The sequence below is a fragment of the Camelus bactrianus genome, chromosome 3 (genome assembly GCF_048773025.1).
Source record: "Camelus bactrianus isolate YW-2024 breed Bactrian camel chromosome 3, ASM4877302v1, whole genome shotgun sequence".
Lineage (NCBI taxonomy): Eukaryota > Metazoa > Chordata > Mammalia > Artiodactyla > Camelidae > Camelus > Camelus bactrianus.
In genome coordinates, this window is record NC_133541.1 from 105,386,453 (window position 1) to 105,409,647 (window position 23,195).

A 23,195-nucleotide genomic window follows, 5' to 3' on the forward strand; every position below is an offset into this window, starting at 1 on the left:
CCAGGTCTTGGCAGTCTGGTGGCATCTACCTCTTGGCACCAGACTGATTTCCACCTGAGGCCACAGTAGCAACAGACCCTGAGCCTTATGCCAAGTGGCTCTTTCTGACAGGACTCTCCTCTCTGTTGGACACTGAATCTGACAGTCCCAGTGCTAAAACTGCTGACCAGTTCTCTGCGGTAGATAACTTAAGGAATCCAATAACTTGTAAGCCACTATTAACAAAACTGGTGCATCGCACCCGCCCCTTATGGCCTGAACGTGTTAACGCCACTCACAAAGGGACCAGATCTGCAGTCCAGGGTAGCAGGGGTCCTTGAAGTTTGCTGAAGACCAACCTTTTTTCCTTCACTAGAGTATGGTAAATAATCAGAAAAATCAACTATAAAAAATTAGCAGTTTGGGAGAAAAAAAAGAGAGAAGAGAGACAGACAGAAACAAAGGAAAGATGGAAGGAAGAGAGGGAGAAAAGATAGAGACAGAGATGGGGGAAGAAGAGGGAGGAAGAAATAAACTTATAACAAGGGATGCTGTTAAGAACGGCTGTGATTCAAACTAGAATAGAGAATGAAAGGACAGAATCTGGAACCCAAGCCTGTTGGAGATGCTGGTTCCCAGATTAGTCTTCCTCACCTAGTCTTCACCTTCCAGAATTCAAATTACTCCCTCCGTCTACCTGAGCTAATAAGACTATGGCTCCCAGAGAAACCAGAGTCCTCCAAGGGTTTCTTCCCAGCCAATAAACTCAGCCCCAGAACAGTACTTAAGGCACATCTGTTTATACTCTGCAGACATCCCAGCAGCTCAGAATAAGAACTCTAATCCTAGGAAGAGAAAAAAGAGGATGCACACTGGAGAAGGAGTCTTCCAAAACCATATCTTTTATTACCTGTGTTCAAATCACAAAGAAGAGACTCTGACCCTCAGTGGGGACTCCACACCCTTTTAAAAATCCAGATGAAGGCACAGGTGGTTATTTAAAAGACATCCCATCTGGGTAATTAGATTTGACTCCCTAAAAACACTCCCACTCTTAAGAATACATCAGGATGGACAGACTACATGGATGGAATTTTGTTGTTTTCTTCCCCAAAGCAGCATCACTGAAAGAGAGAGAGCAGGCTCTCTAAGAGAGTACCAGTGGACGCAGCATGGTGTTTGGGAAAAGGTACTGAGTAGGTTCTGAGGAGACCAGTGTTCTCACGCCACTGCTGCTGTTAAGTATGCAACCTTGGGTGAGACACACAGACACGAGCTTGAATTCTGGCATTAACACTACCTGTGTTTGGACAAATGACTTCAGCCACCCTATCTGTGACATGGGGGACAATGACATCTTTCTCTCAGGGTGCTGGTTAGGATTACGGGGAACCTGTATGTAAAGGGCTGAATTCTTCAGGGCAAACTAGACATGCTTAGTTCCCATGAGCCAGCATCGTGATTATTCTCTGGACCATCATGACTGAACTTAAATTCTGGAAGTTGAACACTTATGTTAATCAAAATTGAACAGACCTTGTCATAAAGGGAATTCCAGAGACACCAGTCCCCAGCCAACCCTCGGCAACTGCTCTCAGCTCCAGCAACCAGCAGCCGAGAGTTCAGCCAAGACTTCTTCTTTTAAACCCACTCCCACTGGGCAAGTTCCCAGGGCCCCCCAGGTCATCCTTCCTCTAGAAATAACCCTCTGAGAGGAGATAACCATCTACTCGGTCTTTTCCTGCAGAAATGGGGAATGGGTGGCGAGGGCTTAAACCTGCCCCCAAACTCACTCTCCCTGCCCAATGCATGGATGTTTTTAGGCTCCTCAGTGACAAATGGGCCACTGAGACAGAGAGAAAGAGTTCAGGTCAGGGAGACAATAAGACTTCTCCAAGAGCAATGCAGCATCTTGGCTCTGAGTCTTTACTGAAACCAGGCATTGTTGTACAGGGTGGCTGTTCCCAAGCCCCTGAACGGCTACAGATGAGTCTCAAAGACATTTCTCCTTCCTCTCATCACCCAGGCTGACGATCTAGGGTGCACCACGCAGGTTAACCTGGGGCATCCCCTTCAAAACACAGCCCCCTAAGCAGAATTCACCTCAAATGGCAAGCACTGTGTTCCTTTTCGTTGGTGAGTTTGGTTTGGCTCTGGAAGGACAGAACACGAGGTGGGAGAAGCAGTAATGCAGAGAAAGCAGGAGCCAAGGAGAGTATTAAGCAGGGCAGGGCGGCTGCTCAGTCTTCTGCACGGGAACATCAAAGCCCGTGTGCATCCCCCTCCACCGCAGAACCTCACGTTAACCGTTCTGAAGATGTAATTATCAAAGGGCCAGACAAGCCATGTGGCCTGCCCAGGGTCAGACTGGAGTAGGGGCATGAAGTGTGGATGGCATCTTAATCCCAGGGCCTGATAACCGGCTCCCAATCTTCTACAGGGTTCCAGACACAGATAAGCATAAATGGATACCCAGGCCAGGAACCAGACGGTGGGGATGGGATGGGTGGGCCAGTCAGAAGGAGCCACAGAGCCACACCCCACCCTCAAGCAGGAAGGTCAGCTGGGACGGGGAAGCCCAGGCCTCAGTCACTATTACCCTATTTCCATGATCTCAGACATATCCTGATACAACCTGTACTGCTATTTATTTAATATTATCCTTACATAAATGTATTTTAAGGGCAAACGCTGTCTCACTCCCATAAATTCTAAGCCAGTATCACTTACCAAAACCAGACAGCAAGCCTACGAATGAATACAGTAAAAACATCATGAAATTCTGGCTACATCCTGCTGCCCTCCGAAGGATGGGTTCTGAAAGATGAGCCCAGATCTGCTACCTCTGTTAGAAAGAAGATTACCAAGCGTCAGGCGGTGTTCAAGACAGACCAGCACCACCCTGAGACTTCTTCCTGGATCTCTTCAGAAGGTTAGAAAAAGAATTACAAAGGGGACCAAAGTCTTCACACTGTGGTTCAGTGTCATTTAGTGCCCTCTTCCAGAACCACCTAGAATGATCTAACGTAGCAGCAGGAAGAGCAACCCTGCACTTGAAACATGGGCTGACCCGGGCCAACAGGGGCTGACCCGGGCCAACAGGGGCTGACCCAGGCTTGTCAGAAATAAGAACAGGGCCCCAAGCAGAGGCACAGGGACCTCCCAGGTACTGGGCAACACAGTGAGGGAGGAAGTCACTGGGGATCATGGAGGATCACTGGGTCAGAAGGCTGGGGATGTGGGGGAGGGAGGCAGGCCGTGGTAAGTCTAGTGTGAGAGCACAGACGCCTGATCAGAAAACAGGACATGGAAACAACATAAATGTCCATCAATACATGACTGGATAAAGAAGATAGATGGGTGTGTGCATGTGTATATATGTGTATATGTGTGCGTGCGTGCGTGTATAATGGAATACTACTCAGCCATTAAAAAGAATAAAATGATACCATTTGCAGCAACATGGATGGACCTGAAGATTGTCATTCTAAGTAAAGTAAGCCAGAAAGAGAAAGAAAAATACCATATGACATCACTTACATGTGTAATCAAAAAAAAAAAGACACAAATGAACTTATTTACAAAACAGAAATAGACTTACAGTCATAGAGAACAAATTTATGGTTACCAGAGGGTAAAGGAGATGGGAAGGGATAAATTGGAAATTTGAAATTTGTACCACTTGGGCAGTGATGGAAATGTTAGCTATGTTGATTGTGTGGTGGTTTCATGGGTGTCTACATCTATCAAAATTCATCAAATTGTACATCTGAAATATGTGTAGTCTACTGTACATAAAATACACCACAATAAAGTTGTTAAAAAAAATTTTTTTAAATAGGAAGTGCCAAATCTGGATAACAGAAAAACACTGGCTACATCTTTAACTGGGCTCTTAGGAGGGAAAAATGGAAAAGTGGCTGCCTGGATGGAAACCAGCCATAAATTTTTTTTTTTTTTGATGGGGACAGTGAGTCAAGAAAAATAGGGCAAGTTTTCAACCTAAGTTGGCAAAGCAGAACCAAGCAAGGTGAGGCATGATTGAGAGTTCAAGGTTCAAAGCAGGCTGGGGCCCACAACCATTCCAGAAAACACTGGGAGGGGCTGTGGATTTCCACCACCTCAGGATGGGACATGGATGTGAACTATGCTTCACAGGACAAGGGGACAGGCCTCTGCCTCTGCTATTTGGGCTACATTTATTTTAAGTTTCCATACTGATTGAAAGAATATGATGTTTATAGTCCTGGAAAAAGTAAGAGAACTATGTCTTTCGTATCACAGCTTAAAAATTTAGTTGCATTTACTACCATGTTTCCACATTCAGCCATTCAGAATTTAGGTACCACCCAAGGGAGTCTGGAAGTCAGAGCTGCATCAGCATCTCTGCTGCTCACATATGGTGTGATTTTGGGCAAGTGACTTGATCCATCTCTGGGCCTCAGCTTCCTCAGCTGAGTGAAGGTATAGCTCTCCAGAAAGACCCATTCATGTGTCTGTAAAGTACAGAAAATAACGCCTACCTCTCAGGGCTACTGTGAGAATTAAACAGCAGGATGCAGGCTTGGGCACTTAGAAAAAGATCCCTAAGTGGCAGGCATGACAAATATCACTACCACTGCTAATTCCACTATCGTGCTCCCACCTCCACTTTATCGCTCTGATTACATAGATGTCCCATTAAAGGCGAATCCAAATTGCAGTACCAATGTAAGGGAGCTATTACTGTTATATATAGGGCGCCTGAGAAGTGTGTTGCTCAGAGCCAGAGTGTGAATCAGAACATAGACTGAAGAAAAGTCAGTGCTTCAGCGATCTGATTCATGGCCATCTTTGGTCTGGATTTATATATCAGGTTTGTGTTTTATTATTTGGGGGTTTGTTTTGCATTGTTCCTTTTAGGCCCCAGTTTCATGTGCTGTGGGTAAAAGCTCTCTGTCCACACACAGACTAGGAAACTGGGTCCAGCCACGTTCTACAGGGATCCTGTGTCCCATTAGCCCAACAGCCTGTGCAAAAGCCCAGCGCCCATTTCATTAAAAGGAGTGCCTGAAATTACAACCAGGCTTTGAGTCCAGGGATGAAGAGGTTTAATAATTCATTGCTGAAATGTACACTTGTGTGACTGCTGGCTATGGAGATGTTCGGTGTACGCGAAGACAAAGACAAAACAGTAGGAAAAATAAGCCATGAACACAAAGAGTAAGGTGAAGTAGAAAGAAAGGGTAAAATTATTGACGTAAAGTGATCAGTGGTCTGGGGCGGTGGGGAGTTGGGGGTGAACAAGCCAACAGTCAGAGCACTGAGGGTTTTCAGGGCAGTGAAATGATTTTATAAGATACTCTAATGGTGGATACAAGGCATTATGCACTAGTCAAAACTCAAAGAAGTGACCAAAAGAAAAGCGAATCTTAATGTAAAACTGTGGACTTCTTGTTAATAACCTATCGATGTGGGTACATCAGTTGTAACAAATGTCTATCACACCAACATGTTAATAAAAGAGGAAAGTTTAGGGTGAAGGGAGTGAGCATATGGGGGCTCTCAGTGCTTTCTGCTCAATTTTTCTATAAATCTAAAAGTGCTCTGAAAAGCAAAGTTTATTAATTAAGAGAGAGAGAAATGGGAGGAAAATTCTCTGGTAGAAATCAAAGGGTCTACAGAGATTTGTCGAGGTGGGTCTTGAGAAAATGGCTGACCTGGACAGACAGGTATGGCCAAAGGCAATTCTGATGAGAGTGGGGAGCCATGCTTTCATAACTGGCATTTACTGAAAGTTTCTTACATGCCAGAAACTCCTTAGAAGCTTTACGTACATTCTGTTCTACTAACCCTCAATGAAATGAATTATCTGCTATTATCCCCCATAAGTTGAAGAAGACATGGAAGCTTAAGGGGGTTGGCACAGGGTCTGGCATCACATAAGCAGTCATTGGGAAAACTAAATATACCAATTCAAGAAATGCATTTCAGGGGGAAACTTTGGAAATGGGTGGGGTCCCTGATGCTTAAGATCCTGGAACAGGGGATGCAAACAATGGCTAGTTATCAGGTTTGCCCTTTACCCCATGGGTCCTGGGGAGCTCTGGAAGGATTTTAAGGAAATGAGTGAAATACAATCTCAGGGTTTAAAAAAAAAAAAGCTGACAGAATGGCCATGCCGGAGATAAAGGACAGAAGGAGTCAGAACGTAGTAACAAGTGGCAGGGGAAAAAAAAAGAAACAACCTTTACAGCTGAAGATGCCGGGAGACAGATGGAATCCTCAGACTGGATTATTAAAGAGAGTTTAACAAAGGGATTATTTAACAAAGAGTGGGCAGGATTTAGGGAGATTAAATGGATGTACAGCATCCAGGGCCCACTAAACAGCAGGGAGCCATCTCACCTCTGCGCTCAAGGAGGCTGAAGAGGGCAGCCGAGTGGAGAGGGCGCCTTGCCAGGACCTGGGACCTCCAGCAGAGGCACGCAGCCACTCCACTGTAACCCAGCAGAAAGGAATCGGGGGTGGGGGGAGATCCTGGCTTCACTGCCCGCCCTCCCTCCAATCTCCTAGTGGTGCCACGTGAACTAAATCCAGCCAGGAGCCCAAGGGCAAAGGATGTATCAGTGCAGCACAGACAGGTCCAGGTTATGGAGGGGGGCAGAAAAACGTGGAGAGGGTGGCTGGAGAGGCAAACAGGAAACATCTAGCCCAGTCCCTGAATATCCAAACACAGGGCAGGATTTAATTAACTGCAACACAGCCACACTGTGGATTGCTGGGCAGCTACCTTTGACACAGGTTAAAGCTGTATCTTGAACATGTAAAACTGAAATACATAAAATGAGTAAAGTGCAGACCAATGTGCAAAACACGACACTATTCTCGGAAAAGCAAACGAAAAATACTATATGCAAATACGTCTATTCTGTTTTTGTGTGCGCAGGAGAAAGGTCCGGAAGAATGTGCACCAAATTATCAACATGCGGTGAGGCAGGAAGGAGGGAGGCAGAGGGAAGAGGGAAGAGGACTTGACCTCTGTCTCTCTCTCCTGTATTTCTTATTTCCTTAATTAATTTATGTCTCTATTATTTTGCTAGTTGCACAATGCATATGCCATTTCATAACTTTTAAAAGGGATTTAATAAAGAATTTTTTTTGAAAAAAGGAAAAGAACAATAAGGAGACTGCTCTGGGCCAGGTGACAGCAAGAGTGTGGATCAGAATGTGTATGGCGCACAGCCGAGGGAAACTGCGGGGAAACAGAAAGGGACATGCCAAAGGTGAACGCAGCTTCCAGGCAGGATGGCCAGGAAGGACCCATTAACAAAAATAGAGAACAGATGGATGGACCCAGAGATTATCACACAAAGTGAAGCAAGCCAGACAAAGGCAAATATCATATGATATCACCTATATACGGAATCTTAAAAAAAAAAAAAAAAGACACAAATGAACTTATTTACAAAACAGAAAGACGCATAGACATAAAAAACTAACTTATGGTTACCAAAGGGGAAGGAGGGGAGGGATAATTTAGGAGTTTGGGATTAACAGATAAACAGTACTATATATAAAACAGATAAACAACAAGGACCTACTTACAGCACAGGGAACTATATTCAATACCTTGTAATAACCTACAGTAAAAAAGAATCTGAAAAAGAATAGTTATATATGTGTGTGTACATCTGAAACTAACAAGACATTGTAAATCAATTATACTTCAATTTTTAAAAATAAAAAAAGAAAGAAGGGGAAGGTATAGCTCAGTGGTAGAGTGTGTGCCTAGCACGCACGAGGTCCTGGGTTCAATTCCAAGTACCTCCATCAAATAAATATGTAAGTAAATAAACCTAATTATCGCCCCCACCCCCCCCAAAATAGTAATAAATAAAATTAAAATACAGTGATATTATAAAAAAAGAAATAGAAGCACTAAAAAAAAAAAAGGAAGACAGAAAGGAGAGTCACAAAGTTGGGGTGTGAGTATGAATAAGAATTTTGAGATGCTGGTTAGCCACACAGCACATAGATAGAAATGGGGGCCTGTGATTGAGAGAATGGTCAGATGCTGATGGATGGCGCTGAATTAAGGCCACACTGAGATGGATATACCAAATGAAAGGCAACGAAGAATAGGAGGGACCTGGATTCTGGTCATAGCTCTGTGACCACGGGCAAGACACTTCACCCCTCTGGGCTGCTGTCCACTGAGTGGGACCCATGCCCCTCTTTCAGAAGTAGCTCTCTTCTTTGCTCACTTGTGCCTGGCAGCTGGCTTGGCTGGGCCTTTCGAATAACAGGGAAGCCTAGTGAATTCCCACCCTCTTGCTTCTCAGAAACAAGAAACTCTTTCACTAAATCTGAAAGCCAGCCAGAATGCAATTCCCAGAGGAGGAATGAGGGCTTGGGTCTTGGAATGTGTGAGCGGCACCTTCAAATGACAGGCAATTGCTCCCCATCTATTTGTGGAGGCCACAGGGATTCTGCTCCAAGTCTGACCTTGTACTTTGAAAACTGGCAGGGGCCGCCCAGGGTTTGCGGTTCTCAGCACACAACCACTGGTTTCTGCAGCTTCCTAAAACTGGCCCGTGGTGGATGTGTTGAGAACATGCAGCTGCCATGTTCCAGCTCACACCACAAGGCTGCGGAAAGGGCTCTTGGAGAGACAGCATGGGAGGAAGGGACCATTTCAAAGAGCAGAGATGGCCCCAGTTTGCTCTTCCATGGAGTCCAGACATCAGAGGTTGGGTCTGTCCAGGACAACGAGCAAAAGGGCCTCATCAGTCTCTTTGCAGCTAAAGGATCCAAGTGGTGAATCAGTGCCAGAGCAGCCAGCTGGGATGGTGAAAAAGAGAAGGGCTTTGGCATCACACACTTAGCTATAAAATGAGGAAAACAGTACCGGCCCCAAAGGACCGTGGTCAGGAGAAAGCCCAAACTCTGGTGCATAGGAGGTGCTCAAGAAATGCACGTCTTTAAAATCGGACTCACATCTTCTCAGCGCCTTTCACTAGGACACCTACCAACTCTCTCCTCTATTTTGAAAAGTAGCTTGATTTTTCATTTCTTTTCAGTTTATATATGTGCCTTAACTCCCTTCCTAGAAGAACCCAGACATAATTCTTAAAAAGGAATATGGGGAATTCTCTTTCTTCTGGCTCTTTCTTGACACAAGAAGCAGGTAACGGTGACGACGGATTCTCTGGGTCCCAGTCTTCTGTCAGCCTAGGAACCTGCATATCCATACCTCTGCTTCCATTTGATAGACAGGTGGTTACTAAAGCAGTGACGATTTTTGACTCTTGGGCCCCAAACTTCTCCAAGTTTACTGACAGAGAAAACTGTAGGTGCTCTGAGAACAAGGACTTCAGATTAGGGAGACTTTGAGTGAAGTGAACCCTTGAAATCCAACTGAGACACCTCTTGAAAATTATAGAACTCAGAAATGAGACTAGTGGAGGCGGGGGCATTAATCCTATAACAAAAGGTTTCTTCACCTTCAACAAAGATCAAAGGCTTCACCCAATAGGCACCTCCTGGAATATATTCAAGACTGCTTTCTATTCACAAATGCCACGCCCACACCACAGGGATCGATTCCCTGTGCCTGAAGGCCCACGGACTTCATCCCTACCTACAAAGTCATGAGTTACACTCTTCCCTTCCCAAGGATCACTATTTCCCATTCTATGATTCTAACACCAGGAGAATAATCTTTTGGAATAGTTCCGAAGTAGCCCATTCTTTTACGACATGTCTCTGCTTAGAAACGTTTCCAAAAGTGCCGGGGCTACTAAAGTTGACAATTGCAGGGGTTTGCTGCATACCAGACTAAGATGTGCACGGTGACATGTGTTAAATTGTGTCTAAAAAAAGAGCAAACAAGTTAGAAGTCACCTCAGACGCAGCAGGTGTTCATCTATGTGCTATCGCTTGTGTCTGTTACCCGAAGTCTTTTCATCTTTCATTGATCATTTCATTCACTTGAAGTTAGACTGAGCTAGGCCGCGGTGACAGAGGGGAGAAGGAGACAGACAGTCCCTATCACCATAGGGCAGAGAGTTTAGTAGCCTTCTGATAACACAGTTTCCTTGACACCTGTTCTCTCCAGACCACTTAGCCCAGGGCAAGCACATTAGTTTAAAGTAAACGGGGGAGGTATAGCTCAAGGGGTAGAGTTTGTGCTTAGCACGCAGGAGGTCCTGGGTTCAATCCCCAGTGCCTCAATTAAAATAAATAAGTAAACCTAATTACCCCCCCCAAAGCAAAAACAAACAAAAAATAAATCAAAAATGAAATAAAGGGACAGCATGCCTTTTCATTTGTTTATTTATCCATTCATTCCTTCATTTAACATTTGTAAATGCCCCCATTCACAGTCCTAGGGATACAAGAATAAACAAAACAGATTCCCTGCCACTGCAACTGTAGGAGTTGAAACAGCAAAGAATAAGTCAGACACTAAATCGGTAGTGTAGTTCCAACAATGATGAGTGACATTTAGAAAGAGGGTGAGGGGATGGTGGAGGCTTAGAAGAGGGTCAGGGACTGCTTCCGATTAGGTTTTCAAAGAAGGCACGTCTAGGAAGCTGTCAGCTGAACTGAGCTCCGCAGGTAAAGAAACGACCGCTCCCCATTCCGAGGCGCCCCAAGTACAGAAGCTCTGAGCTGGAGATGAACATGTCAGGTTCAAGGGAGGGCAAGAAGGGAGGCCGACTGATGCCAAGTCACTGGGCGGCAGTGGCAGGAGTCCAGAGAGACAGTCAGGGCCAGGCCATGGGGACCCTTGAGCACCGTGGTCTGGGTTTTATCCCAAGTGCAACAGATTTTTGAGCCGGGGAGTGACTTGACCTAATTTACATTGTTAAAGGATCACTCAGCTTATGCATGGAGAAATGACCTTATGGTTGGCAAAGTGGAAGCACTGAGACCGTTGCTGGGTTCATGCAGTTAGGTGACAGAGGCTTGAGCTCAGGTGGTGGTGGCAGGGGTGAAAAGTGGTGACAAGTGGCTGGATTAAGAGTCTGTTCTAAAGGCAGAGCCCACACAGTTGCACAGCTAGCACACGCTGAGCTGGGCCTTAACCCCACCATCTGCTGAGAACAAAGCCCAGCCACCTCTCAATCTGCTTGTGTCTTCTTACTAATGAAGTCCAAGTAGGTTGAACTCATACATTTAAGCGATGACAGACCACACGATCCTCAAACACGGAGGACGCAGGCGCAACGGAGCCCCCCACAGTCAACATCTACAGCACCTCCTATTTCCTCTGTCACAACAAGAGGTTTTACCAGCAGCTCAAGCTCATTTGATTTTTTTTTTTTTGGCTGTTGCATATTTATCAGGTCTTATTGTTAAAAATACTTCTAAAATAGGTATTTGTAAAACTCTGGCACAGAGAGCTTCCACATCCACTCATGTTGCAGAGGCACGGGTCTGGTTTCCTGCTTCAGCAAGTGTGACCTGCTGTGGGTAACTGACTCTCCTCCGACAGCTCAGATTTCCTGAGGGCCTGGGGTCCATCACTATGACTGTTAATTCTTCATTATGTGAAGTTGTCCATTTTGACGTGTGAAGGTATAAGCCACCGGGAAACCTTTGTAGTGAAACTCGAATACCTTCACTATCTTTTCAAACTTCCCAGATCTCTATTTTTATCCTAAAATCAGGGGCCAAATAGTTCCTGTTCAATCATTTAAGTGGATTCCAGGCCACTGAGACTTCAGAGGACATTTTTTTCTCTTCCTAACTTTAAGCAACTTGGTAACAATGGTTACTAAACAGTGTGGGTTGACTTCAGTGTAGTAAGTGACAGTTTTAAAGTCAGACAAAGAGGTGAATTTGGACCTAACTCAATCACTTAGCCCATAAATACGTAACTTTCGATGAGTTAACTTTCTGAGCCTGCTTCCTCATCTGCAAAGTGGAGCTAATAATAACTATACTTCAGGCATGTTACAAGCATGAAATGAGATGCCACATACAAAACTATGATTCCAAATCAAGTTAGTATGGGCTTTGGCACAGCATTATTTCTTAGAAGTAGTAATAATTATCTGGGTTTCCCATTTCAGTTCATGGAGAACTTCCCAAGTTTGAAGTTCTGAATTTCGAATGCCTTTGTTCTTCCCTTCCTCTGGTGTTAGTTTGCTAAGGCTGCCATACCAAAGTGTCAGAGATTGGGTGGCTTAAACAACAGAAATCTATTTTTTCACAGTTCCAGAGGCTGAAACTGGATCAGGGCCCACTTTAATGGCTTCATTTAACTTAACCACCTCTTTAAAAACCCTACCCCTAAATATAGTCACCTGCTGAGATCCTGGGGGGACCTCGAAACATGCATTTTGAGTGGACAAATCTGCCCATAACACACTCCCCCTCACATTCTCCCCTTCAAAAAAAAAAAAAAAAATATGAGACTAGCACTGAACCAGAGCAAGGGAAATGAGTCCTTTGCCTCATTTTTTAAAAAAAGAATTTGCTGTGTGACCTTGGGCAAATTATCTGCCCTTTCTGGCCCACATTTTCTTAATCATTAAAATGAGAGGCTTGGAATAATGGATCCCTTATTTCTCATCCTGCCCTTAACCAAGCAAAGCTAAGTTTTCCCCATGATTTCTCACATCAAAGAATCTGAGACCGAGTGTGCAATGAAGTAACCGAAATCAAAACAAAACACAGCATAACAAAATCATACCTTCTCTGTATGAATAAACCTAGGATGAATTTTCTAGACGCAGAGGCTTATGGTCAATTGCTTGAAAACTATTCAAGTTGTTTAAAGCCCTCTCTCTCTGTAAGGCCATAATTTAAACCAATTTATTTGGCTAAACCAGAAACCTCGCTATGAATTTATCAATATCCCCAAACAAAGTAATCTCATCAAGATTTGGGGCAGGGATTGGCTTGGAGGGAAAGAGGGTACAATTTCAAATAAAGGTCTCCTTGAAAGAATTAAGTGGGAAAAACTTTTTTTAAAAGAAACACGTATACACACAGAAAATGTAAAATTAAAACCAGCTCCCAAGCTTATAGGTTAAGTCATTAAGGACATGGGGAGGGTGGAGGGAGGAGCAGGCATACTTCCTCTCCAGCTGTGTAGCTTTCAGTCCTAAGACACTGTGCACCTCACAGATGGCAACAGCCTCAGCAAGACAGGGAGGCAGGCAAGGGTGGCGGGGAGAAAACAAAGGTGCTCACTTAAGAGCAGAAGAAAACAAAGAGCGAAAGCAGAATTTCCCAAGGAAAACAGCAAAACTGCTGGAGCTCGTGGAGTGATGACAAGAATACAGAAGTAAGATTAAAGACACTAGGACTCTAAGGTGAGGGTACAGCTTGGTGGTAGAGTGCCTGCCTAGTATGCACAAGGTCCTGGTTCAACCCCCAGTGCCTCCATTAAAATAAATAAACCCAATTACCACCCTCCCCCCCAAATAAATAAAAGTAACTTTTTAAAAAAGACACTAGGACTCAAATCAGAGTCCAAGACTCAAAAACTGAGCAGTTTTGGGGCAAGTTACTCAACTCCTCACCCTGGGGTAGCTAAATTTAATTTAATGTAATTTAACTTCAGTTAAAAAAAACCCAGCCAAACTGAAAACAAACCTACCATCTCATTTGTACTGTTAATATCATGAACAACCAAAAAATTCAAGCAAAATGGGATTTTTTTGAAGCACTGGGGTAATACGTAGGTATTTCAAATTATGTTCTGAAAGAAAATTTAAAGCGGGGAAAGATGTCATAATACATTATGGAGTATGAAACAGCAAATATGGGGGACCATTTTAATAAACAACATACACAGTAGTAAGAAAAAACTCTAGATAGATGTAGTCAAACTTTCCAATGCCTATCAGCTGAAAAAATTTCATGGGCGCTTATTTTTAATGTCCTTGTTTTGTTGGCTTTTTGGTAAATTTTTCTACACGCATCACTTTTTTTTTTTTTTTTTGTAACTGGAAAATACATACACACAAGCATAAAAACATTCCATTCAAAAATGGCCAACCCAGCCTGAGGAATGACAAAGAACTACAGGCTGCTCCTTGGCCAAACCTTCTGAAAGGTGGGGTTTGCTGGACGAACGCAGACCAACCTGTCTACTGGCTGCTGACACCTGGAATGACCTGTGGGTTCCCGCAAAGGCAGAAAGAGGCTTCAGTGAAGATCTAGGTTAGTTCCTGGTTCAAACTGTCATGTAATTTTCCCTCTTTAAAAGAAGACACAAAGGTCTATATTAATTCTTTTAAATCATTTTCAGTAAGAGAAACGACAGATCTGTCTGCAAGTAAGAAGTACCCAGGTAGCCCCCGAAACAGGCTGAGAATGAGGCCAGATGCGGAATTGGAAGGAGAGGAAGGGGGGCCTGAGAAGAAAGAAGTACAAGGGATGGATGGACTCCCTAGTACATCGACCCCACTCAGGTCCTGGACCACAGTTAACGCTCCTGGTTTTGCTCAAGTGCTGTTGTATTTCTCTCGGCCCGGAGAGCCTGTGCTGGGTTCTTAGAGACACACCTTATCTCTTCAAAGCTAATATTCTAGAAAGTTGTCAGCGAAAGGGAAGATGATGTACAAGCAAAAATACATGTGCATTCTGATCATCTTCTCGCTTGAAATTATCTCTGCAAAGTAAGTGTTAAATCAATGCATCCATCCATTCAACAAACATTTACAGAGAGCTTCGTGTGCCTGCCAAAGATGCCAAAGACACAGTGCTGGAGATCAGTGATAATGACAGAAAAAAAACCCCATCCCTACCTCATGGAGTGTCCGTGGCATTATTTGGCCTTTGAGGGGAGGTTATTCCCATTGGATGGGAGCCATTGCATTTCGGATATTGGCAAGAGCAAGTGACAAGAGCTTGGGGGCCATATGTAGACTCGGAGCTGCTCCCTGGTGCTTCGCGTGTTGGTCTGACCAGTCTAGACTCAGGGCAATTGTCGCCTTTGTGCCCTTCTCAATGGTAGCTTTATCCAGAAGAGACAATGTATGTGCCAGCAAATGAATCACAGTACCAGTTTAATAATACTCTTTTGAATTAATACTCAAGCTCTGCTAAGAAAAAGACCTATCAATCATCATTATCCTGCTGCTCCCTGGGACAGAGTCTACTCTCTGAATGAGTCTTAATCAAGTATACTCTCTGAATGAGAAAAAGCCTGGGATTTTAAGGGTGAAAAAACAACCAAAGACCGTTCTATCCAACACAGATGTGGGCCAGTCCCGCTGCGTTTAAGCCAACAACTACTGCCCTCATCCATGTCCTCACTGTGCTCTCTTCCGTCCCAGGGAGGGATTAGAACTCCTCTCTGTGGATCTGGAACCAAGTGTAGAGGGCTGACAATGATCTCAGGAGAAAACAGAAGGCAAAATAAAGGCTCACAGGGTCATTTGCACTGGCAGGGACTTGGGGATCATCCAGTTCAATGCCCTCATCTGATGCAGAATTGGAGAAGGATATTAAGGGTTTGCCCAGAGTCACACATAAATTAGAAGCAAGGGCAGGCCTGGACCACAATGTGCCGACACTCCATCCAGGGCTCTCTTCCTTTCCCTGCATCACAAAACAAGGGGGCGCCTTTGCTCTACTAGGCAGAGGAACCCCTCTCTTTAAAAATAAAATCTCACTTTATCCTCCATATCCTCCATAGCTCAGTGTCCAGCACTTCCATAGGAAAAAAGAAATAGACTAATTTAGCCAAGAGAAACGTGCCCTTGAATTCTGGATGTCCCCACAGGCTCCTGGACCATTCTAGAGTGGAGCTCCCCCATCTGGCTTAGAGTGCTGGGTGTGTCCTGGGTTTCTCTGCTTGGCTGAATGAGAACAGAGAGCCTGGCTCCTTCTACATCTGGGCAGAGGACAGGGATGGAGAGTGAGAAGGGGCTCCGGGCCAGATCCACACTTATGCAAGGCAAAAAAACAGCATCTGAGCTTCCACCCTGCACTCACACATGCTCCTGGGTAAGAGCCAGGAGCCAGTTAGGACAGCTGGCAAGGCAAGGCACGAACCGCGATGTGGAGGACATGCACTCAGTTGTTCCACTGGTGATGGGACAGGTTTGGCCTGACTGTTCCCACCCCTTCCAGCCTATGAACACTGGCCCCATGTGTGAGGTGTGGCTAGCTGGAGGTGAGGGGGTGGGGACAGTCACCTGTTGATAAGGAATTACTGCTTTCCTACCTGTGTAATTAACTCACGTCTGGAGGGATCAATCCCAGGATCTTGCTTTTGCAGCTGTGTGATTTTGGTCAAGTTACTTAATCTCTCTGAACCTCTAGCCAGGATGCAAAATGACAGTTAGTCACTGTAGCTCTCGGAGTTGTTGTCAGTCAAATGAGAGAACCTATGTCATTTGTGCCAAGGCTCTCAATAAATGGTAGCAATAAATAATAGCTGCACTATGCTTAGTCCCATCTCTCTAAGCATGGGGTCCCCTATAATTTAGTGAACAGAAGAAATGTTCCTCAAGAGAACTGGATTCCACACACAGACTAGGGCCAAAGAAGAGGCAAAGCTGAGGAGCTCATCCTATTTCATCACATTTTTTAGTCTATTTCATATATTGAAATAGATACATACTGAATTTGATGAAAAGGATTTCACAGCAGAAGAGTCTGAAAACAGAGGAGCCTATTTCTCTGGGTTGCCCAGGGTCTTTCTCACTGGTTTCCTTCTGGCTGCAGAAAATGGGGGGTAAAAAGAGGACTGACTTGAAGAGAGAGTGGCCAGGGGGCAGTCCAGTCCTCCCATTAGCATCCATCCCGGGAGGTGATGGCATATTCACATTTCCAGTCCCCTTGAGATTAGAAGCATTGATTTAGTCAAAGAGAAGCGCACTTATCTACTTACTGTTGTAAACATTTTGTAAATTTTCAAATGTAATAAGCAGATATCAGTATTTCTACAAAATATGTCAATGGGTAAAGAACAGAGAGCCCTTTAGGATCCAAAGAGTTTTTTGGTTCTTTTTCAAGTTTAATTTTATTTTTTTCCAACTGAGCAGAAAGGACAGAGAAAAAGCCATTCAACAGGGAGTTGTGAAAAAATTGCCAGAAAGGGTATCCAAAACCCACATCAGTCTAGGCCAGAAGCTGAACAGGACTGAAAGCAATATAGTTGAACTAAATAAGGAAATTGTCCTTTATTTAGGTTGGAAGAGTCTCTGTATCAAAGTCCAAAGGTAGTCTATGGCCTCTGTGGGCCCGTCAGACATGAATGACAGGCATGATTCTGAGCAACACAGTAACATAACTAAAGCAGGAAACAAAGAAGGGTTTTTAATGTAACACTGTGTTCATTTTTGTTGGCTTTTAAAATATGCATTAAAAAATTGATTCCCAAGTAGTCTCTTTCTACTCCAGACCTTCATCAAGTCCTCCTTTATTCATTTCCACACTCCAAAGTAGCGAAGATTTTATAAATAAATCACTGTTTCCTATCTTGAATACATCTGGAGTTCAGAGACCACTGTCCGCAGTCCTACCTCATTTGAGCCTTTCAGTAGCCCGGTGAGATAAGGAGGGAGAATTTTTATTTATAAACTGACAATTCTATTACATCGACTTGAATTCTCTCAGGAAATCTATTTCTCCGGAATTCCCTCACGTGCCCAGCTGGCTCCGTCTTAGCTACTGCTAGTCAGAGTTCTTTCTCCACTTGAGGCAGTTTGCTAGTGTTTGAGAAAGGGGAATCACCTGGCTGGGAATCACCACATCCCTGTTCAAAATATAATGAATGAACACCCCAGGCAGGGCTTGAGCTGAGATTTTCCATGATCAGGTATCTAAGATGCTTCCCATTCCTTTGATATTTTTTCCTTTGTCTTTTCTCTGAAATTTCCCTTCCACGATGCCTTACATGGAGAGAGGGGGCTTTGGGTGACATCTCTTCTTTTGGTCTCCCCAGCTCTAGTCCTCCATCTCCTAATATTTGTCCCCAGTCCATAGTGACGCCTATTGAAGCAAAAGGAAGGCACAGATCCAGGGATGGAGTTGCACTCATCCCTTCCCCAGGACCTAGTCTAGTTCAAGGCCCTGTGCTCAACTGCGCAGAGATCTGAGTGTTCTTCCAGTTCATGTGGCTCCTGCATGTCCCCTCTCCAATAAAAAATTCCCAGGGCATCCACAAAGCCCACAATCACATCCTTCAAATGAGATCACAGCATCCTGACTATGTCCCCTGGACCCAACTCTCCAGGTTATGTTCCAGACCGAGGATGTATCTTCCAGCAATTCTCAAACATCACACACATACACCACAACCTCCAATGCAGCAAAAATGCATTAGCTGCAAGACAGTATTTACAGCAATCCAGTCAGTATTTGCAAAAAGTCAGTTCTCCATGATTTGTCTCCTAGAGGGAATTCTGGAGGTCTTTATCCACACCTTTCAAACTCTCCACTGCAGGTGCCTCTGGGAGGCAGCTGAGGCTGTGAAGGCAGACAAGACATGGGTGTGATTTGCAGCTCTGCCCGAGATTCTCGCTGTGTAACTCTGGCTAACTGACTTCAACTGTCTCTGTCTCAATGTCCTTAACTCTAAAGTAGGTTTTTGCAGAGACCCTCATAAAAGAATACATGCCCAGCACTAGAACCTGAGTGTGAGATCTCTACCCTCCCTTGCAGGTCTAAGTTGTAGCTTACTTCAGATGAAAACAATGAGGGTAACTACCCAAACTTCCCACCTGCAGAGCTGGGATGATGAACTACCATCCCCCAAATTGTTGCTTAGTTTATTCAGCATAAAAAGTAAGGCAGACCATGTTATGGAATCTCTTGGCCCGGAGATCTGGAAACAATGAATGATTCCAACAGAAACCCAAAGAGAGAAGGATTTCCTGAGGCTAGATCAGACCAAACCATCCACATATCAAATCCCTGATGCCCACAAAAGTCCAGTCTCAAAGAATCACTGACTCCTGAGGTCTGTGCACCACTTGGGGGGTGGGGGGATGCCGGAGATGATTTTAGAAGGTGTAAAGATGAACAATTTCATTTTACCATTAATGTCTTTAAATTGATGTATGCTAGAGTAAAGCTATCCTCCACAATCAAACCATGATTTCTTCAATAATATTACCTAGAATGAAATAAAAGTTTAAATTATCAGGGAGGCAGTCAAAAGATATTACGCACAGTTGACCATCATTCAAACAACAAAAAACAAAAAGAAAAAGTGGCAGGAAGAACAAGTTTCACAGGTCCTACAAAAAATAGAGACAGTGTGAGTCTTTCCTCTAAACCATTTGCCCGGCTAACATCACGATGGTAGGAGCAGAGCCACCAAGAGGGGGGTGGCAATGAGGGACGTGCGTTTGGATTTCAGTCAGGTGCGTGGATTTGAGTCTTGCTTCTGACAATAATTATATCTCTGACCCCAGGCAGAGAAAAACAAAATCTATACAATTGGGATAACTATAGTGCCTCTCAGATAGTGTTGATCTGAGGATTAAATGAGACAACGCTTGTAAGGCACATAGCACAATACCCGACACAAAATAAAACACTCAGCAGGTGTGAGCTGTTCTCTTTAGGAACAATTTTTCATTCCTTTATTGATTTAACATCCTCATTAGGCATCTATGTACCAGGCACTGTGCTGGACAGCGGAGACGGAGGAGGGTGACCACACCAGGTCCCTGCTCTGATTGGCTGGACCACCCCAGCTGCCGTCTCTTGACATTTAGAAGCATAAGCTGGTGCTGGGCTCGGACAGGCAGCTCATATAGGTAAATGACCTGAGAAGCAACAATGAGATCTGAGACTTGAACTAATCCCAGGGAAAGCCCCAGCCAATTCTACCAGCAACAGAGAAATACTCCCTTCCAGGAAACCAAGAAACATGGGGTATGAGGGGGTAGGAGGGGGTAGTAGGAAGGTTTCACTCTCAGGAGAGCAGCAAAAAGAGGTGGAAGGAAAAGCAAAAAAAGACAGCAAACAAACAAAATCCTACTGTGTCCCCCAAATTGTGGGAGAGGACGGTGCCTGCAAAGGCAAAGGTATTCAGCAAGAAAGACTGCCCCCATCAGTCCTCAGATTACAGTGACATTTTAGCTACTGGGTGGGGCAGCCTTCACAGAAAAGAATATAGAGAAGAAACAACTCCAATTCTATAATCTTACCATTTTTAACAAGGCACTAGAATTGACAGTAGGGGATATATGTTATATTTAAATCATTAACCATATTTTCTATATATGGAGATCTGTGTCCACATTTTTGTTTTTACCTATATCGAGGAAAGGTATCTCACCCCTTGTAATCTGTAGATAACCGTAATCATCTATAGACATGCAAATGTTCAAAAATTACGATAGTTTGTTCTAAACTAGAATCCTTGTTCATGGAAATACAAACACAAAGCGTGAGAAAAATCTACAAATGGATTCCTTGCCCCCAAAGACCAACACCCGCCTCCTACCGTACTCCTCTGCCTCCACTATCCCACATCCCTCTCAACAATGAATGCAAGGCAGGCTGGCTTGAAGAAATTCACAGCCACTATCCATTTCCATCACAGCTGCAGGAGACACAGCCTCCCTCAAGGCAGAGGCTGCTATGCAGCACCACGCCCCACACACAGAGAAAGGATGGAAGCCACACTGAAAATGAAGGACGCACCCCAGGGAAGAGCATCCAGGCAGGAACAAAAGGGAACCCCCTGCAAACCTGGCCCTGGGATTAGGGCACAGCCACATTTACTGGGGCTTCTGAGACAGTTACCATAAAGGCTAAATTTCTGTATCTTTCCTTAAAGGTGGCTTAAGTGATACCTAGAAGAATGGGTGTGGCCCTCAATACTGTATCAGAGGCTGAATCCATAAGAAAAACCATTGTAGTCTCCAGAACGGGAAGAGAAAAATAATCTATTCTCTGCTTATCCCAAACAGAACTGGCAAATGTACACTGGATGTAAAGCAAACACATATATGCAGCATACCTTCCACAAGAAACAGCATGAGAGCTGAGGTTCATCCCTCCTCAGTTAGGGAAATAAGTACAAAAGCTGAGGTTTGTCCCAATCAGCCTTAAAAAAAAAAAAAAGATACCATCCACAGCTCTTTGCAAAGACAACTGGCACTAAGAAAATACTGTGAATTATAAAAGACCCACTATGTCTTCATAATAATGTAAAGTCAACGATATCAGGTAGTGATAAAGGAGGATAGGTTTAAACCCAATGCCTCTACCTGGCAAAAGGATCCCTACTCATTCCAATTCTATTCCCCTGGGGAGTGTTCTTTCCCTGGGACCAGGTGGGCTGCAGGTGGGGTGGGGCACATTTGTGTCAGGAGAAGCTCAGGTGCATGAAAAAGGCAAGATGCTGCAGTAAAAATTAACCAATTGACACAATAAAGTGCACTAGAGGCAAGAATTGCTTCCTCCTGCCTACAGAGGAGAAGGTCCTGCAGAGCAACTGCAAATGTACACAGGTTGTTTCAAGCCTAACAGAACAAGTGCCAACAGACTCACACCCACAGCAAAACCTAGTGGATTCGGGCAAATGGACTACAGTTGCAGGTACAGCGCTGCTCTAGGGCAGCTGCGGAGCCTCCCAGGGGCCAGCTGATCACTTTCTTTGTTCGTCTTGCAAAGATGGAGTAGCCACCCATTCCCCCACTACACACACACACCATTCACTACAAAGCACAACAGCACTGCTTCGTGCTCAGCCAACAAATGTCAGTGGTTTTGTTGTGTTGCTTTGCCCTTTAAAAAAAAAAAAAAAAAAAAAAAGCCCATTTCAGCCTGTCGTCTGTCCATTCGGGGCATCATTTCAGCACATCCGGGAGGAATCCCGGACCCGGGCGCAGTATTTTGCCACGAGAGCTGCTTGCTGGATGCCCGCGAAGATGCGGCTTCTGTACCTGATAATGGCTTGTCCCCTCTCCGCCCCGCCCTAGGCGCCCGCTCAGCGCATCTGACACCCGCAGGGGGCTCGGTTTTGCACACAATGGCAGTTGGACACGGCATGCACACAGCGTGCGCCGGGCACGGCCACGAAAATCTGCTCTAAAAACCCAGGCTTTTCTTGGGATGAGGGGGAGAAATGACAACAGAAATGTGAAACGCATCGAGAGCAAAAAAAGTTGGTCATTCTCACTACAGCCACGTTAGCTGCCCAGTCCCGAGTATGACGCACAGAAATATGAACTGGGGTAAATGCAAGCAAGAGGGGACCAAGGTGAGGACGGATGGTCCTGGCACCCATCACCCTCGTGGCGCCGGGACAGATCCACGGGACTGGAGCTCGCAGAGGGGCGCGGTCGGGCTACCAAGTACCCCTAGGAAAAGGTGTCACCTCTGTATACCCTGCCAGGCAAAAAGGAATCTTCTACAAAAAGCACACCTCGCCTGGGGCAGCACACACGCACACCCCAGGTGGCGCGGGGGTCCAGGGAGGGCCAAGAGCCCTGTGTTATTTGTGAACTACGGGGAGGTGGAAAAGGAAGATAAATAATCCAAAGTTCTCCGCGCCACTGTTTGGGTTTCCTCTTTGTTTTGTTTTCCCCAAACGCCAGGGTCGATCGGTCTGGGTGGCGCCCCGCCGCGCCGGCTGGACTGACCGCCGCTCTCCACCCCCCTGGACCCGGGGTCCTCGTCCATCTCCGGGGACCCGCCTGGGGAAGCGGGCGGGATCCAAGCCGCCCCCGCCCGCGGCACAGCCCGCAGCAAGCAAGCTATCGAGACCCAGAGGCAGCGACGCCCGACTCACCGTGATCCGCGGGATGTTCTTCTTGCCTTGGTAGGACATGGTGGCGGCGGTGGCTGCAGCAGCTGCCTCCCTCCCTCCTTCTTCTGCTCCCTCTCGCCCGCGCCTTCCTCAGCGCACAGCGCCCCGAGATCAGGTGGAGCGAATGGTGCGCTGGCCGCGACCGCCGCCTCCTCTCGCCTCCGCCCCCCTCCCGGGCTCCGGCGGCGGCTGCCAGAGACAATAGTAAATCTCCCTGGTCCCCCTTTCACCCCCGACCCCCCCGTCGCACACACCCTCCTCCACTCGCGTTCACGCCCGAGCTTTTTTTTTCTCTTGCGCTGCCAGCTGGGACCCCGTAAGACAAGAATGGCTGATCCGCGACTCCTCCCTCTTCTCTCTTATCCCTATTGATTTTCCTCTTTGCATCTGCCTCACCCACTTTTTTTTCCTTTTTTTTTTTTTTTTTTTTTGATGACTTGCGAGTGCGGCGGAGCCAGGTCGTTCCACCGCCACCAGGGGGCGCGAGGGA

At 45.4% G+C, this 23,195-nt stretch overlaps 1 protein-coding gene across 2 annotated transcripts in view; it reads right to left on the minus strand.

Moving 5' to 3' along the window:
• Positions 1-23,195, minus strand: part of DPYSL3 (dihydropyrimidinase like 3) — a 107,250-nt gene that overhangs the window by 37,930 nt on the left and 46,125 nt on the right. Inside the window, exon 1 of one of the 2 annotated variants that reach the window (XM_074360887.1) lies at positions 22,688-22,922. The exons of the other annotated variant lie outside the window; for it this stretch is intronic. Within the exon in view, the coding sequence (XP_074216988.1) occupies positions 22,688-22,726 (39 nt within the window). The 5' untranslated portion in view covers positions 22,727-22,922. Of the gene's footprint in view, positions 1-22,687; positions 22,923-23,195 lie in introns of those variants that run through there. 2 annotated transcript variants of the gene reach the window in all.